General features: G+C 40.6%; 1 protein-coding gene across 1 annotated transcript in view; it reads left to right on the forward strand.

Moving 5' to 3' along the window:
* Window positions 1–5,822: 5,822 nt before the first annotated feature.
* The window catches only part of espn (espin), a 37,919-nt gene continuing 25,541 nt past the window's right edge, over window positions 5,823–18,200 (forward strand). Inside the window, exons 1-5 of the mRNA XM_053425145.1 lie at window positions 5,823–6,122; window positions 8,249–8,442; window positions 14,994–15,180; window positions 15,691–15,873; window positions 16,803–16,934. Coding sequence (XP_053281120.1) covers window positions 5,823–6,122; window positions 8,249–8,442; window positions 14,994–15,180; window positions 15,691–15,873; window positions 16,803–16,934 — 996 coding nt within the window. The remainder of the gene's footprint in view (window positions 6,123–8,248; window positions 8,443–14,993; window positions 15,181–15,690; window positions 15,874–16,802; window positions 16,935–18,200) is intronic.

Below are 18,200 nucleotides of genomic sequence, written 5' to 3' on the forward strand. Positions count from 1 at the left end.
GGCTTTAAATGGTGAGGAGAGGAGCGGCCATGACCGGGTAGGAGTTCTATATTATTATAATAATAGTTATTGGATTATTAGGATGATGATGATGATGCTTATTATTGTTGTTTTTGTTGTTGTTATTATTAATACATAATTAGGCCTAATTCTATCTCATTAATCTAAACTTGTTATTCTTTTATTCTGCTATGGCAAATGCTCATGGCTTATGAAATATATGTGCCAGTATTTCATGTAATGTTTTCTGAGGTTGACTAATGGGATTTCCCCAAAAATTACTTATAAAACCACAGTTGTTTTGATTGTAACACGTGAATGTTTGGATGAGATTATATGATAGTGAGATGTCTATATAATCTGTTTACTAAACATATAAATATCTGTTTCTTTATATTCCTTATACTTCATACCTTGTTGTACAGTCGTTACTACAGTAAAATACAATAATCTGAAGCGCAGAGAAGCAATGTAAAGTCCAGTTTGGCCCAGTGTCTGGCACCAGTGGTCTCCAGCTTTTTTGACTTCCTACTGTAAACGCTGCTTTGTTGAAAGGCCTGTCTCGTCAAATCTGTCGTCCTGTCTCTGTCTGCAGCTAATGAGCCTGAGTGTGAGAAAGTCTGACCAGGGAAATTCTCACTGCAGCTCACGGATGACTGGCTCGCTGTGGGAGAGACACTGCGGCTGCGCGCTGACACGAGACGTCTCCCCGATGTCTCCAAGGGAAGACAGAAGAATCAAGGTGAACTTTAGGATAACACGCTAGAAATGACTGTATTCGTGACTTGCAGTTTCAGCTTTTTCATGCTTTTGTTATTATAATGATTGAGGCTCCTGTCTGCGTAACTATGAAATCAACCATAAAAAGGATAAACTCTTTAGGTATAAATCAGGCTAAATCCTTTATATAGAAAAAAAAAGATTTATGTCCGTCTGAAAAATAAGATGTTGTTAGCCTATGCTCAGTTATTAAAATGGGTTTATTAAATATGTTCTAATAGCATGATAGAAACATAGGCAATTCAAAAACGACATACTGAATATGCTCATGAACAGAAATCCAATGGAATTTACAATCAATGTGTTATAAGAATTTGATCTTTCTAGTGCAGAAAATTACAATCTATTACAAAATTTGAAAAGTAAAATCAGTTGCACTTTAAGAAAAAAAATTCTACAAAAGGCTTGTAATCCTTGTGCCTTATTCATCGGCATAGTAGACGTCTGAGTAAAGTCCTTGCAACCAGGGCCAGATGTTTTGATGTAATACATCTGCAGTGATTGTTTATTGCATCTAACAACAATTCTTGAAATGATTTGCCTTAATGTAATCCAGTTTTATCGTCCTATGTCTTAAGCAATGTTGGCAAAATGTGTAAGAGTCTGTGTCTGTTTAATTTTAAATGTTTAATGCATCTGTTTAATGCTAATCCTCCACTAGCCACGTGCTTTCAGGTTTTTGATGGTTTCCTGATAATTTAAGGTAGACAGACGGAAAGAAAGACAGACAGAAAGACAGAAAGACAGAAAGAAAGAAAGAAAGAAAGAAAGAAAGAAAGAAAGAATGAACGAAGGAAGGAAAGAATGAAAAAAGAAAGACAGAAAGACAGAAAGACAGAAGGACAGAAAGAAAGTAAGAAAGAATGAACGAACGAACGAAAGACAGAAAGACAGAAAGACAGAACGACTGTATGAAAGAAAGAATAAACTGAACGAACGAAAGAATGAAAGAAAGAAAGAAAGACAGAAAGAAAGACAGACAGACAAAAAGACAGAAAGACAGAAAGACAGAAAGAAAGAGGATTGGAGGATAGCAGGGTGCAGTTAGATGAATAAAGAAATGTCATCTCTTTGTGTGTTTGTCTTCTTTCAGCATTTTAATAAAGTTAACAATGTCTGGTGTCTTTTTTACAATATTAAAAATGATTATGAATTGTTTCATGTGAAGCTGGTGTGTTGTTCGTATTGAATATTAAACATAAAGGTGCAGACGTGTTTCTCTCTGGTTCCACATAGGATGACAATCTCTTCCTTGCACGCGTCCAGGTTTAGTCAAGCGAAAGCAATTACTCCACGGCACGCGCCAACCAGCTGAGCCGTTGCAGATATATGGACGCGAGGAACTGCTCTATGACTAAAAACCTTACAATAAATACTGAAATATGTTTTTCTTATATTTTTATTTACTATTAGGAGTGTTATTATTAAAATTGTTATTAAAATTATTGTTGTTATTATTATTAAATGAAGCAGGGGCTGCAGTGTTTACAGACGCACATTGCTAAATGATTCATTCTAAAGCCTGCAGGGTTATTGGGGACTTCTCCTGTTTGTATTATTGAATGTGCTTGTGGGTCACACCGGGTCTCTAACACACCATGCAGTTTGCTGCAGGTTAAATAAGCAGCATGAACTTGAGCAGAGGATGTGTCCTCATTTGAATGTTCCCGCTCAGCAGCAGATGTGGCCATACAATAGATGGGGCCCACGCGCTGAATGGCTGAGCCCAATTTGAATAACTGTCGCACGTCTGACGCGTGCACGAAGAATCCCAGCTTTCCCAGGCTCCGTGGAAGAACCGTTGGCAGCCCCTTTTCCACTTGAATGGGGATTTAGCTTTTCTCATTGCTTCAAGTTGTGGGAGCTTCTGTGAAGGAGCCTGGGAAAGAGTCCGGTTCACCTCCACATGATTAAACCCTGTGTTAGAGCCTTTATTGTACAGAGCTGCTGCTGCAGCTGCACACAACATGTCTGCTGTAGGCGGCGTTTAATGCCGGGACCTCAATAAGCAGCAGGCCAATATGGACCCATAAGCATGCATTGAAAAATACAGTGCAATTATCTAGAATAAACGCTAGTCTATACAAATGTCTGACTTAGTGTAGCCTATTGTCAGTGTCGTTAGGATTTTAAACTGTGGGTGTAGCCTATTCTATTCTATTATATATTTGTCCTAAACGAAAAATCACAATGATTATACAAACAAATATACAAAGGGATATATACTAGATATAAGATGGGAGACATACACTGTATATATCCATATATATATATATACACACACCAATTTATACCAATTTATAAACACAAGTTGTGGGTAGCCTATTGAAAATTAAAATGCAGCATCTATAAGCTGAAGCTTTATTATTTTATCATAATAATACTAATAATACCAATACTACTACTACTAATAATAATAATGATAATAATAATAATAATATTAATAATATTAATAATGATAATAATAATAATAAATGAGCTTATAAAGGCGGTGTATAGGCCTTCTACAACTCCTGTGAAGGTATATAAAGGTATTGACAGAGTCCCCTAACTCGTGTCACAGAGTACTTATTGTCCATTTCCTTTGGGGAATTGTACCATTATTAGTCAAGAATGCTCGTGGGAATCCCCCACGGTGTCTATGACAGTTGGACCTGTGCAACAGATGGGCCGAGGTGGCACGCGTCGAGCACGAGACTCGCTCTTACCCCCCCCCCCCCCTCCAGCCCCAGCCCCCGCTCCGCAGCACACACACACACACACACACACACACACACACACACACACACACACACACACACAAACACATTCACACACACACGAGGCCTCTGAGCGGAAAAATCAATCAACCTAATCCGACAGTGAAAGAGGCACAACGTGCCGAAACTGCCAAAGGCCAATACAAGTGTACTGGTTTGAATAAAAAAAAAACTCCTGTTTCAAGGTCAGCCCATATAAGATTTATAGGAGCATTGGAAATAGGCAACAATAATACAAATACATCTTGATGGTCGTTGATCAAATGGTTAATGTGCTGAGGCATGTGCGACAGTTTACACTGTGATTTAAAGAGGCCAATACAAAGCAACGATAACCTGACACCTGCACACCTCTGCAGGTAGAGCTACCTTGCAGAATATGAACCTTTCCTGCCACCGTTTGGTGGTTCAAAGTATTACAGTTCTCCACAACGTCAGGTTCATCAAAGGGGAATATGATGATGCCTCCCTGTGTTTTAAACAGATATGAACAGTGTTACTGACTCGTTGTTAAGGTTTGTACTTTCTCCACAAACACGAACACAATGCTGGAAAGCACCAATATTATCCACAAACTATAAACCACAAATCCAGAGCAAAGTATTCATAATGCAAATCAGCCCCACTCAGAGTAGTGGTATTATGAGAATATGCTTTAACGTGCAAGCAGCGATTACTGTGGTTTATTTGAGGTACTTTATGGTTGTTTCACACCTTAAACTCTTTTAAAAGCTAATATTTATATTGGATATTAATGGTTACTCTGCAGTAGGCCTACTATAGTTGTCAAATAAAACGTAGTGGACAATTATACTTATTCCATTTCCAGCTATAAGGATAAATAAAGTCAAATGGAAGTACTTATTACTCGTATTAAAACTAATTGAGTATGCTATTCCCAACACTGCACTCATCATCATATAAACTTGCACTTGTAATCTGACATTTTCATTAGTAATGACACACAGAACTAGCTCTTGTTGTTATCCAGTATTGAAACTGTAATTACGTGAAATGGTTTATCATCAATGAATCAAGGTTATTTGTATTGCCCATATTCACAAATCACAATTTGTCTCATAGGGCTTTAACATGGTGTGACATCTTCTGTTCTTAACCCTTAACAAGAGTAAGGAAAAACGAAGCAAAAAACCTTCTAACAGGGTAAAAAGAAGGTAGAAACCTCAGAGAGAGCCACATGTGAGGGTAACGCTCCCAGGACGGACAGAAGTGCAATAGATGCCACATGTATTGGAGAACATTTTAATTCAAAATAACAAATAGAAAAACATCAGAATTTGAAATAACAAAAAAGAATAGGTCCTATAATAAACTTTCAATTTATTGTGACACACTGGCTCAGCATTAATATATAATAGTGATTGTTTGTATAGCTACAATGCAGGGCAGCTCAGATGCATCATAATAAACTGGGGGGAAAACTCATGCTAAATAGATTTAAGGTAACAGTTTTCCAATAGACCACCAGGTGGACCTATACAGGCTGCAAACATAATGCTGCTTGCATGGACATATAGAATTAATGCCAGGAAGCCTGCAGACAAACCAGACCGGACATGGGTTTAAAAGGTTAATTTCCATTGAGTATTCAGCCGTTGGTGTAATTGACTTGACGCCCACCACCACAGTTGTGTAACTTGTGTATATTCTCAGTTTTAAGTCGTCGCACTGCGCCTTTAACTTCTGAGCCGATTTCCCAGAGAGCAACAACCTGCACCCGGCTCAGCGATCCTCCCCCTGATGGATTATTTAGCAGGCGCTCAGTCCCATGTCGCCATCTGCTAGAAGAAGAAAAACACTGCGGAATATTCTCCTGATCGTTAACTGTTATCCGGAAGCAAACGGGGTAAACAAACCAGTTTTATTTAAAAAGGGCGCTTTAGTGAAACACAGAGCAACAGGTGTTCAGCATCCTGCGGGCGTAAAATAGACAAGAAGCGGATTACTGACCCACATCGTCCGTTACAAACGTAGACAACAGGTTAGTGTATCACAGAGATAAATAGGAGCGAGCTGAGCTTTACTTCAACATGTGAAAAACACGTGTCATTTGTTTAAACGCTGCAGCTCTTGAATGGAATCTGATCTTGCTTTGCGCATTTGGCTCTGGAAGGATGCGGGCCGATAATTGAGCTTCCCCTCAAAGTTACCAGACTGGAAATCAACTACAACCCAGTGAGTACGATGCTGATCACATCCACGCGGTGAAGCAGACCGGGACCGACCCTCGCTGAGCAGAAGGGAGGAGTGGTGCACACCGCCATGGTGCTGGAGGGGGACCGGGCGCTGCTCGCCGCCAGGCAGGGCGACGTGCAGGCTCTCAAAGCGCAGCTCGCGGCCAAAGCGCTGAGCGGCGACGTGAAGGATGTGCTGGGGGCTTCACCGGTCCACCACGCAGCCCGGGCCGGGAAACTCGCCTGCCTGCGGTACCTGGTGGAGGAGGCAGGGCTGCCGGGAAACTGCCTGGCCAGCAACGGGGCGAGCCCGGCGCATGACGCAGCAGCCACGGGCAACCTGGTCTGCTTGCAGTGGCTGCTGACCCAGGGTGGATGTCGGCCAGAGGTGAGTGAGCGTTGAAGTGTGGCAGACAGGAGCCTCCTGCTCTGTTTCCTCTAACCTGGCTGCCATTTCTCTAATGTGAAGCCTGCGTGTCGAACCTTCCCTCAGCCTGTTCCTCTCCAGGTGAACCAATTTGGGGCTGGACAGGTCCAACTGGGGTTCAGTGGATCTGGGGCATATTCTCATTAATGTCAGTGTATTATCATGTTTCAAATATAACCTACAGGTGTTTCCCTAGCAGAGATTCCAATTTGGACGTAAAAAGGTCCTAATGCAATATTTGGATCATCATCACACAATGAACCCTTCAAATCCAAATGGCAGATTCACTCATATCTTTTTCTCATAGTGATGAGTTACATCACAGTCAACCTTTAAATGTGAACTGGCTTAATCTTAGGTTTCACACACAGTATTTTTGTCTCTGTTTAATGAGGCATTTGGCAATAAATACACATTAAACCTGTTCATGGTGCTTCGCAATATTTCTGTGAAACCAGAATCCATTTATCTTTAACTGGTGATAAGTTATTGGTCTGATTCCAACAAAAGATAATTTTCATCCAATATGGCAAATCTACACTGCCTCATGTTACCATGGTAATGAAGCATATGCAAAACTGGATTTGCAAATCTGACAGACCTTAACAATTACCTCACTTCCATGTGGCTGCTGGTAGTGAGATGCAATGTTTTCAAACCAAGGCAGGAATGCAGCACGCACTTTGAAGGAGTCTCAGGAGAAGCTGAAGTACAGTTGTAGTTTATCGTCAGCCAAACAATGTTTTCATGTATGTAACACAGTGTGTGCATTAACCATCACTTATAATGTGATCTTCAAAATAGCTTATAAATAGTTTCTTATTGTTTGCTTTCAACTTTCAACTTTCAACTTTTCTCTTTTAAAGCACCTCCTGTTTTGAAAGGTGCTTAATGATTAAAGCTTATTATTATTAAACAGCCATTATACAGTCTGTTGTGACAAAAACTTTTCTTTTTGCACAAAATGTTGTTTTTCTTTAGAATAACAGATCCATCTCAGTCGGCCATTTTCAATGTTTGCTTATACTATACAAGTTATGCTTTATGCATATCCTGAAAAAAGTAGCCTCCGTGGCAACTTTGCATTTCACCTAAGTGAAGAAACCCATGAGGGCATTTAGACACCACGCACCCAGTTAAGTCATATTCATCCCTCAGACTGTGTTGGTTCTGAGGCAGCAGTGCTATGCCACGACACTGATGCTTATTATGCATCCTCTTCTTCAAAACACGATTTAGACCAACACACAAGGCACAGAAGCACCGCACCTGAGCTGGTCCGGCACTTGATCTGACCTGTAGTCATCTTTGATTCTAAATTTAAAACACAGAGTAATAAGAGCTCCGTCATCTACTTACTGTCTCCATTACTTTTGAGGACTGCTTGACAGAGCACTGAAGAGCAACAAAGACACCCCCCCCCCCCCTCACCCCACGTCAACAACTAACTGATAAGATACTTGGCTGACATTTAGTAAAACCTATCAATTACTGCTCGCAGTGCCATTTACATACTGTAGCTTCCACTTTTCACTATTATGTTTCGGCGCTCTGATGCCAATTCTGTCTGACTTGAATGTTCATGTGTTCCATTCTACTGCTTCAGACTGCAACTTTAGATCATTGGATAAGACTCCAGGGTTCATACACGTGCAAATGCTTTTAAAGATATTTTTGCTTAAAGGTCGAGGTTTGGTTAAGACTATGATCTCTGGCAGTTTAGTTGCCACAGGTGTAGTCATTGCCACTTTAGATCTGTCAGGGCTCCAGACCCAGTCAGCAGGGTAAAGTCCCAATCCAAACCAGAGGCCAGAGTGTGCCTTTGACACTGTTTATACCGTCCATCTTGAACACTTTTCTAATTAAGAACGGGTTTGTGTGTGTGTGTGTATGCGCGTGTGTGTTATTTGCACAAACAAGGTGTTATTGTACACAAGCTAAGTACAGACTTACATAATTGCTTAACTTTATACCTTTGTAAGTTGTGCAGGTTCCTAACACATTTACCAACTTATCAGCTTTTGCTTGTAAACATTTGTATGTTTGTGTATTAACTTGTTTCAGTAAATCTTTCTGTTGCTTTATAGGACAAGGACAGCTCCGGGGCCACTGTTCTCCATCTTGCATCTCGCTTCAGTCACAACGAGATCACTGATTGGCTGCTGAAGAGTTGTGAGGTGGACCCCGGGGCCTCCACCGACACGGGCGCCATACCTGTTCACTATGCTGCTGCCAAGGGAGACATGACGTCTCTGCGACTGTTACTGGGGCACAGCCCAAAGTAAGAGCAACATGGTTTTGTCTGTAAAGTGGCCTGTGCTTCCTGTCACTGAGTTCAGGATGTGCACTGTGCTCTTCTTAGTGTTGACTAACAGTGATTAGATTCTGTAACATATGACACTTGTTTGGAACACAATCTCGAAAAGGGTGTTGAGTCTTTTTTTAATCTAAATATCTTTTTCAAATGACGTGTGAGATCTAATACGCAAGACATAGTGGCGGTCACTTCCTGATGGCCACTTCCCATATAACATATCGGTATTAAATCTGTATCTTGAAGGTAGCTTCATGTATCACCTTGTCATTCCCATTCTACATGTCACAGAGCTTGTGGAAATCTGAAGGACTTGTCATGTTACCTGTTTAACAGACATGAAAACATTTGGATAAAAAATCCAAATCAATATGGCAGTATATCACAGTTATATAAATTATGCATAGCCTACAAAAAGATTTAAAGCTAAACGTTCATAATCCATGACTACTATTCAGGATGTTTTCTCTCTCTGTCTTTCTTCTCCACTTTTGATCCTTGAAAACTAATTTTCTTTTCTCGGGGGTTGATCCACACATCAGATGCTACACTGTGGACACTTTAGGAGTCTGATATTGATAAATCAGCTCCTGTCTGTTCTAAATATTCACCAAATGATTTAGGACTGATTCAGGCACAGCCAGGGTTTGGGTCAGTAGATCAGCTTTGGGTTTGTAACCTAGGTTTAACTAAACAACCTGCAATGTAGTTTTTTTTTTTTATCTGTGGAGCATCGAAATACATTGTGCTAAAATCTTATTTAAAAAACCTCTAAGTGGTTTAACTGGCCCAGAATACTGCACACTCAAATTATTGCCATACTGTTGCCACAAGTCTGTATAGCTCTGTGAGAGCCATGTCAATAAGCAGATAAGTGAGTTAGATCTATTATTTGCATTACCGACCTCCACTGACATTACAAAACCAAGTACTTCTGCAACTAATGATCATTTCCATTATCAATAATCTGTTATTTTCTCAGTCGAATGAGTGGACTGTAAAACATCAGAAATCTTTAAAAGGCAAACCCTCATATTTGAGAACCTGTAAACAATACAATTTGGCATGTTTTCTTGACAAGTTATTTCTTTCTATCAGTCTAAATAGTTGTATTTTAATGATTTCATGATTATATATGTGAAATGGACATATATATATGTATATATATCACAACAGGAGATTAGGTTTTTATCTATATGTGTTTATTTGATGGTTAGCAGGATTACACAAAAATTACTCAAAACAATTTCTATGAAATCTCGTGGAAGCGTGGAGCATGATCCAAGGAAGAACCCATTACATTCTGGTGCAGATCCAGGTTAGGGGGTGGGATTTTTGAGGAACAGGGATTCTTCCACATTTTCCTGATAAAAAACCAAAACAAAACACGGATATATGGGGTACTGATATTTACGAGCCTGAGCTTTTTAGTGCAGACCCCAAATAATAATCCGGATTTAGTGAGTTTAACTGTGGTTTCATCACAGGACTGTTGGACCTTGGTGGAGGTATGCACTCTACTGAGTCTAGTTGTATGGTGTGTTTCTGTACACCTGTGATGACCCCTCGACGCAGAGCATCCTCAATCATTGCAGTAGCAGACCCACCACTGCCTTACAGAGATACACCCCACCCAATATGGAACACATAATCTACATGGGTGAGGACTGAATCGTCTTTTTTGGGAAGCCGTCCTTATCCCAAAATAATCACTAACTAACAGCACAAACGCTCCATGCAGCAGTCAGTCATCTGCTACAAAGAAGCCAAGTGTAAATTCATCTCAGTCTCTTTCTAAACCAGAGACTGGTTTTGATCGTATTAAGATGTGTAATGATCATGAATGATTACGCAATATATGTGCCGAGTTGGCAGCTTAAACGTCTCAGTATTAAACGATGTTTACACAACTGGAACCGAATGCGTGTGAAGATAATTTAACTATATTGTTCAGAGTATTATGAGAAAAGTCTCAGTGGAAAAGCACCGTGGCCAGATTTGTTCCACGCCAGCATCACTGAGCCACCAGCTGAGATATATGTGCCGCGTTGACAATATGGGCTGCAGCTTTGATTGACTGCGTTTTATCAGATCACCATGAATACATACATTTGTAAAACTAATATTCAAAGGGATCTGTGCTGCCATTGCCAAGTAGGCGAGCATGTTAATGAATTGTTAAATATCTCATCTCAGCATCATATACACTCTATGTATATTCTGTAATAGCACAAGAACAAAATGCTTTTGACTGACACATACAGCAAGTTAAGAGTTAGGGTTCAGTGAGCTGCTCAGCGGCTTCTCGGCCGAGAGAGTAGTAGTAAAAAACTTGTATTCTTTTTTATTTTTTTATCATACTTTATTACTATTGTGTTGAATGGTTCTGACTTTATTGGACTTGTCCGGGGTCTAGCACTTCCAATATTGTCTGGTTGCACCCCAGACAGGTGCGTAGCTGCTGAAAATTTAATGAGTCTCAGGGACACGGTAGCACCCTGATAGCTGGGTCTCATTCACCCCCCCCCCCCAATGCTGTTTACCGCTGTCTCCGTGGTGATACACGGTAGCGGCAAGCGGCGATAAGATAATGAGGGAAACAAAACCGTTTGAATAGATGGATAGTGGCTTTTCTCTGGCGTTGTGTGGAATGGAACTTTGCAGCGGCGAGATAGCATTGTTGTCTCAGTCTTTATTACAAGACACAAATTTGTAGCAGCGAGTTTTAGGGGGTAATTGGAGAGCTCAGTTTGTTCTACTTCTCCAGGATAATATGACCCCTTTGTTACATCATCGCTTCAGTAACTGGCCGCCTAATGATGACAACATGGTGAGAGTGTTGCTGCACAGAGGTAATAGTACATACACCAACACTTCACAGTTAACATAAACAGCTTCCACTACATTTCCAACGCCAGTAGTATGACATTTTGTTGAGTATGACCCAAGGTAAAAATAAGTTTTCGAGCAGATCCAGGGTTTTTCTTCACTTTCTTTAACACTGTGATATAAGGCATTTGGCAATTTTGTAGAGTCTCAGAGAAATCCTACTTTGGAGGACTGATATTTATGAGTGTGTGCAATACTGTGCAGATCCCAAAAAACAAAAAGATTGAACAAATTGAAATGGGTGGACTGTTGGGCTATGGCGGAGTTGTAAGTTCTGACATTTTATGTATTGTAACACAACCTCAAAACACAAATCTTTGCTCAGGATCTCAAACATCCATCTAGGCTTTGGCTAGGAAAGACAAATAGAGGTCTGGAGGCTGGTTTGCAGGTTAAGGCTAAAAAAAACACGGTTTAAAGCAATTTGGATTATTAGTGAGTATTACAAATGTGACACACAACAAATGTGTTCCCTTTTGATCGTCATGCCGTCAAAAGTCCTGTGTGAACCGAAGACCAACACAGAGAGGAGACGTCTTATCATAAAACTGCTGCACTGTTTTAACTGCCTGCAATTTCCACGTTATGCAACCTGCTCCTTCGTTCTAAGATTAGAGGAACACAGATGTGGCTTTGTCTCCACATGTTTTAGTGTTCATCAGATTTATTACCCACGTCTGAATCGGTTCGTCGTTTGCACATTCATCCCGGTGAAGCAAAAACCAACAGGCTCATCAGCTGTGCCTCTGCTGATAGCGAGGTGGTACACAAAAGACTGTATGGATGAGATGGGGGGGGGGGGGGGGGGGGGGACTACAGACAGGTTACGCAATCAGCTGGTAAAGATCTTTGGCCAAGCCATAATTCCAACATGCAGTTGAGAAGAGAGAACGTAGTTACAGAGAAAGTACCAAAAATATCTGAATGTTGATATGACAATTAAATCAATTAATATGAAGTCTCTGAAGATTGTTCATATTATTCATGATTAGAATGAAAATTTGAGGTGGATGGACTGATTCGTAGGCTCAGTTACTGCCCTGTCTCACTTCAAACTGCTGAATTTTTTATTAACGTGATGTGTAAGAATCACCTATTGATACATGGAGAGTAAAGGGTAAATAGGAGAGCAGGGGTTTGCATTATTGGCTGAGTTGAACCTATTTTCTTCAGCATTAATCTTCTTAATAACTTCTTGGTACAAGTTGGATCAAACCCCTCTCTGTTCTGCTTTACAACCGGAGGTTTAAACTGAGGAAATGAAACACAAGGTTGTATTTTCACATGCTTTTGGGCAAAGAGCCCACAGTATTACAAGTGCACACTTTGTAGGAGCAGTGTTAAGTTAATTGTCAAGTTAAATCCGTAGATGTGCACTCTTAAAGTGAAGGATCACATGATCGCACAAATTTTCTATCTAGTTTTGATAATGTGTTTCGGTGGGAGATAAAACCAAGCCCTGAAGGGACCACATAAAACATCCCTATTGTGTAGCCTTCTTGTTTTAGGACGCTGTTGTCAATAACTGCCACCAAAAGAAAATATAGACCCAAGTTGTGTGCGTTATGTCAATAAATGTCCATGTTGGAATAAAAAAAAACCCTTTACGTCCTACAGAAGCCACTGAGGTCACACACTAAAATGCAGTGTATACATTTTCAGGTTTTCATTATTTAGACACGAAGGTAACGCACCTTCATCAGGCCAGAAGACCATTAGTGTGACATCAATTACTTCACCTGTAATGAAGATATACCGGTTCTTTGTTACCATGTACATAGGGGATGGGAGCAGACAGTGTACAGATAATTACTCATTGGAACTGAACTGGATATATATCAAATGTCTGCTTCTTCAGAGTGGGTTGTTTTTTCTTTGAGTGGCAATGTGATGGACGCTTGGTCCCCCCTTCATATGTGTCGTCACACAAGGCTAACCTCTTTCTTGGCTCTTTGAAATCGACACCTGTTCTCCAACAGCGCTTCTTTAGTGGCGTGTTCAAGCCTCTAGACTTTGGAGAGTAATGACAAAGGTAGTTTTGTCAACCGTCCATCCATCTATCTCGTAACGATCTATAGACTAAACTTTATCACTGTCACAACATTTGTGGTTTGGTGGATAGTCAAATACAAGCGTCTCTCCTCCACAGACCCCAGTGCACAGATGAACTTCAGCCCACTCTGGTTACAGTCATAAATAATTTACATGTCTGCCCACTTCCTGATGACGGAACCGCAGTTTACTGCCCTCTCTTATTTTGAAACCGAACTTTTACCTTTATTTATCCCAAAGACAAACCTGAGCCATAGATTTATCTGACAACGTATCTGTTACACCTAAAGCTTCTACAGTTTTTCTGGTCGAGGATAAAACCTGAGGGATAGATCATGAAAAGAAGCAGCCTCGCATGCAAGATTTAGACCAGAAACGAATAAGTAACTTCATGTTGTAGTTTTAATTCGGGGACTTTAGTCTTCAGGCTTGGCCTTGAGCCACATCCTTGTGAGAGAAAGCTTAGCAGGGTCATGTTTGTGTCGACAGGATCCTCCCGCCCTGCCTCTCATTTCTCTCACCTTCTCTTCTTCTCATCTTCACCTACTCAGTCTGTCTTGGTCACTGGCAAACCTGCGTTAAGCACATGGCAAGTCAGGCAAAGCCAGTGGAGTGATAATCCTCTTAGGAGACTCGTTGCTCATTTGTCAGTATCCAAATAAAGCATGACCTTAAGGGATTTAGTGGGGAAGCACACATTCACTGCCTGACCTCCCGCTGTGAGTGAAAAGATCTGGGACAAGGAGGAAAATACGCATTAGATGTGCTTTTTCACAAGAGGCGGGGTTAAGGGCCTTTGAAAATAAAAGGGGAGAAGGATTTGTCTCAGTATTACTGCGGTCTGGTCTCAAAATAGTTGTCTGTTGACATTGTAAAAGCTGTTTTCCTGTTACCTTTCACCTGTTGCCTACAGACTACATCTAAACCTTCAAATACATTAAACATGTAAAATTGTTTAAAAACAACTACTGTGAATTTTCTATTGTGAAGTGCAGCATCCACACAGACATTTGCAGACGGCAGAAAAATGGCTGAATTTATATTATAAAATGATTATAAATAAGTGACATAATGGGCACTTAGTGAAGGTGACTGTTTCCAGGCACGACACCATAAGTAGAATGTTTTGTTTGTTTTAGAGGACCTTGTCCTGGTTTTGTAATGGTTTTGCATCGAATTTAAATGTTGGATTGACATTTGAAACTCAGGTTGTCCTCTTATTTTACAAAGCATGAAAGAAATGTCGCTGGAGGAAATCCTGGCTGTGATTCTATTTGCCTTTTTTGCAAGAATGGGTCTGTAAATGAAACTAGTTACACCGGACATCACCAGTCTATCCAGTTTGTACACTGATCATCACGCAATTTACATCCCAGTGAGCTGCATGGGAGTGTAACTTCCTGTTTCTGTCAGTAGATCTTTAATGTTCAATCTGGTTTATGTGTGGAAGACTTGAATGCACAGTTAACTTTATATTTGTTTATGCCCAAAAGGAGGAAAGCCTGTGAGAAACAACCTCCATAATATAGAAATCAGTTTATTTATTTGTTTACCTTTCCATTTCATTTTCCCTGCAGTGTTGTCAACTCCAAAACTAAGAATGGTGCCACACCGCTCTACCTGGCCTGCCAGGAGGGTCATCTAGAGGTCGTCCAATACCTGGTGAAGGATTGCGGAGCCGATCCAAGCATCAGAGCCAATGATGGGATGACATCACTGCACGCTGCTGCCCAAATGGGCCACAACACGGTCATCGTCTGGCTGGTACGGCACTACAAATCTTGTAAACAAACGCAGAATGCTTTTGTTTTGTCTATTATTCTATTAAACTAAATCTGATGCAATGCAAAAAGCTCATCAATTAAAATGACTTTGTAATTTATTTTATGGTACACTATGTATTTATTATTAATTTGTGTACAAGTGACTCTTCATGAACATCAGAAGTACTTTGTTTCAACATGATTTAAATGAAGTGGTTCCTGGGCTCCTGAGTCATGGAAACAAAATATCTCTAATGATACAAGCAGCAAACGTTCCTCCAACAATCTCAAGTAACTGCTCCTCACGTGCAGAGTCAGCACAATAACATATCTTGATTGATTGATTGTCTAAAGCAATTCAGAAAAAGCCTCAGATTTGTACTACAGGTGAACCCTTCAGCCTTTTCCCTCTTCTACAGACATCCCTCACTTCATCATTCCTTTAACAATGTACAGAATTCCCATTGTTGAATATGACTGTGACCTAGGTGATAATTTCTACCTTCATTAGATGAGTTTCACAGAGATTAGCCTGACAGACAAGGATAGCGACGGGGCCACGGCCATGCACTTCGCAGCCAGTCGGGGTCATGCGAAGGTGCTCAGCTGGCTGCTGCTGCACGGAGGAGATATAGTCACCGACAGCTGGGGAGGGACCCCGCTTCATGATTCGGCAGAGAACGGTGAACTGGAGGTGTGTGTGTTTGCATTGTGTACAATAAGTCACCAAAGATACAAGATGTGCTACAAGATTCTAATAAAGTGTTATAGTATATTTATTTTAAACACTGTATGTCAGTCAAACTATTAATAATTCACAGGTAGAGCTGATCTCTTCAGTTGTATCATTATTTCATCAATTATTTCCAAAAACCCAATCAATACATAAGAAATGTAATAAATTGGCACAATAAAATTTGAATATAAAGGCTTTCCATAGATGTATGATTTCATTTGACAGGTAGATTTTAACTGGACGGTGTCAACTGCTTTCCTAAACAATATTCACAGAGGTTGTGTCAGAGCGTTAGGATTCGGACTGAGTTTCCCACTTGACCATCTGTTTTGAATGAGAGGCCTCTACCTTATGGTTTTGCTCCCACCGAATACTTTGACTAATGTTTTGTTGTGTCAAATTCTGGTCAGCTCGACTGTTTGTTTCAGCTCAAGCTTGATTGATTCGATGGAGAGGAAAGTGATTGAAATTGACCTTATATAGGAAATTGAACCAAATCTCGACTTACAAGGTGCTGGCCCAAGTTTCAGGAGGAGAACATGTTTAGGAAGCTGAGAGAAACAAAAGAGTTAGACTTAGTTTGGCTTCAGCTGCGTGATGGAGGGTTCCAAACGAACGCTTTAAACTATTTCCAAGTTTGAGTTTTGTCAAAAAGCGAGGATTTGTGTTACAACAGATGAAAGTGGAAGTCAAATGGTACAGTCATGTTCTGAGTCTGCTTTTAGAAAGGATAGTTAGTCACCCATGATCTGCTATAGTGTATGAGTAATCAGGTCCACGCGATCAGTGAGGTTGTGGTGACTAATTTAAATGTTGTGTGGAACAGTGTTCATATTCTTCCCATTTTTCTCTCACTATGTCTGTTCCTGTGTCACATCACCGTCCAGTGCTGTCAGATCCTCGTGGTGAACGGTGTGGACCTGGGCATCAGGGACCAGGACGGCTTCACAGCCGCAGACCTGGCCGAGTACAACGGCCACCCCCAGTGTGCCAAGTACCTGCGCACTGTGGAGAACATGGTAAGAGACACAGCGACGCCACGCTGCGGTGTGAGGATCCTTTTAAGTACAGAAAAAAATGTAATGTTATATATTCTTTCTTCGTAAACAGGTACGTTGTACATTTACACACTTGTATCCTGAAATCAGGGATTTCAGCAGATTCATGTGCTGCTTTTCATTTATAAATTCCCAGATCTTTCCCAGCCTCAGGGTCGGGACCCTTTATGGGGACCTTAGAGAAATCTGAGGGGTGACATGAGAGAATACTGTATAATTACTTTTCTTCCACAGCTTTTCTGAAATTTGTACAGTTTTTGTCCGATTGATATTTTCCCCTTCTTCAGGCCTTTAATATTTGTGCTGACAAAAGCAGGTTGAATAAATGACACTAAAACTATAAGATATGACAAGGGCATCATAAGCAGACTGCTTCATTACAAAAGTCAAGAAGGCTGCAAACCAGTGCTTTAGTTATGACATTGTTTGTTAAATAATCTGACGCTGGTTGAGTTCTCATTAAACTCAGAGACACATGTCTTACCAATGTGCTTTATGCACTTTCTGTTACTAATTGGTCCATTGGGAGCTCAACTCTATCAAAACAAGACATTATTTGTTCTAGAAAATCCAGGAGGTATAAATCCTGCCTTGTTTGCTCCATAAGTAGCACAAATACCTAGAGTCTCCACTTCATCCAACTCTGCATGAAATTATAAGAATCATAGCTGCTACAGTGACATTTGATGAACACACTGTATTCAATATTCTGCATATTAAGTCAATTTTTTTAATTTAAATACCCTAATAACTAACTTGGAACATATCATCTTGGAAAACACTGAGCAAACGTGTGTCTTGACTGACATCAGTTTTTCTCAGCTAATTACAACAGTTGCACTTGAGATACAGGAGCCTCCATAGATTCGACCCAGTGAAATCCCCGAGAGGCTCAGGGAAATAATAACTCCTGCACACTGCACTGTCTCTGGTGGGCAGGAAACCCTGCCCCCACTTCTGTTCTTCCCACAGGGGACATTCAGCCAACTGAGTCCTGCACTGTGGGAAAAGCAAAAGGGCCCCTGAGTCTTTCTGATCAGCTGTGACACATTTCATTAGTGTGCAGTAATTAAACCCATAAAGCTGTTCTCCTCGTGTAATGCATCAGGGACTGAGAGGAGGTGGGCTGGGAATTTGTGAATGAAAAAGATTGTTTATATTAATAATAATTCTTTTCTATTGAGCAGCACGCTGTTGCAGCAGAGTAAGAAGATTCCCGGTTTGAAT

Source organism: Pleuronectes platessa, chromosome 6 (assembly GCF_947347685.1).
Source record: "Pleuronectes platessa chromosome 6, fPlePla1.1, whole genome shotgun sequence".
Lineage (NCBI taxonomy): Eukaryota > Metazoa > Chordata > Actinopteri > Pleuronectiformes > Pleuronectidae > Pleuronectes > Pleuronectes platessa.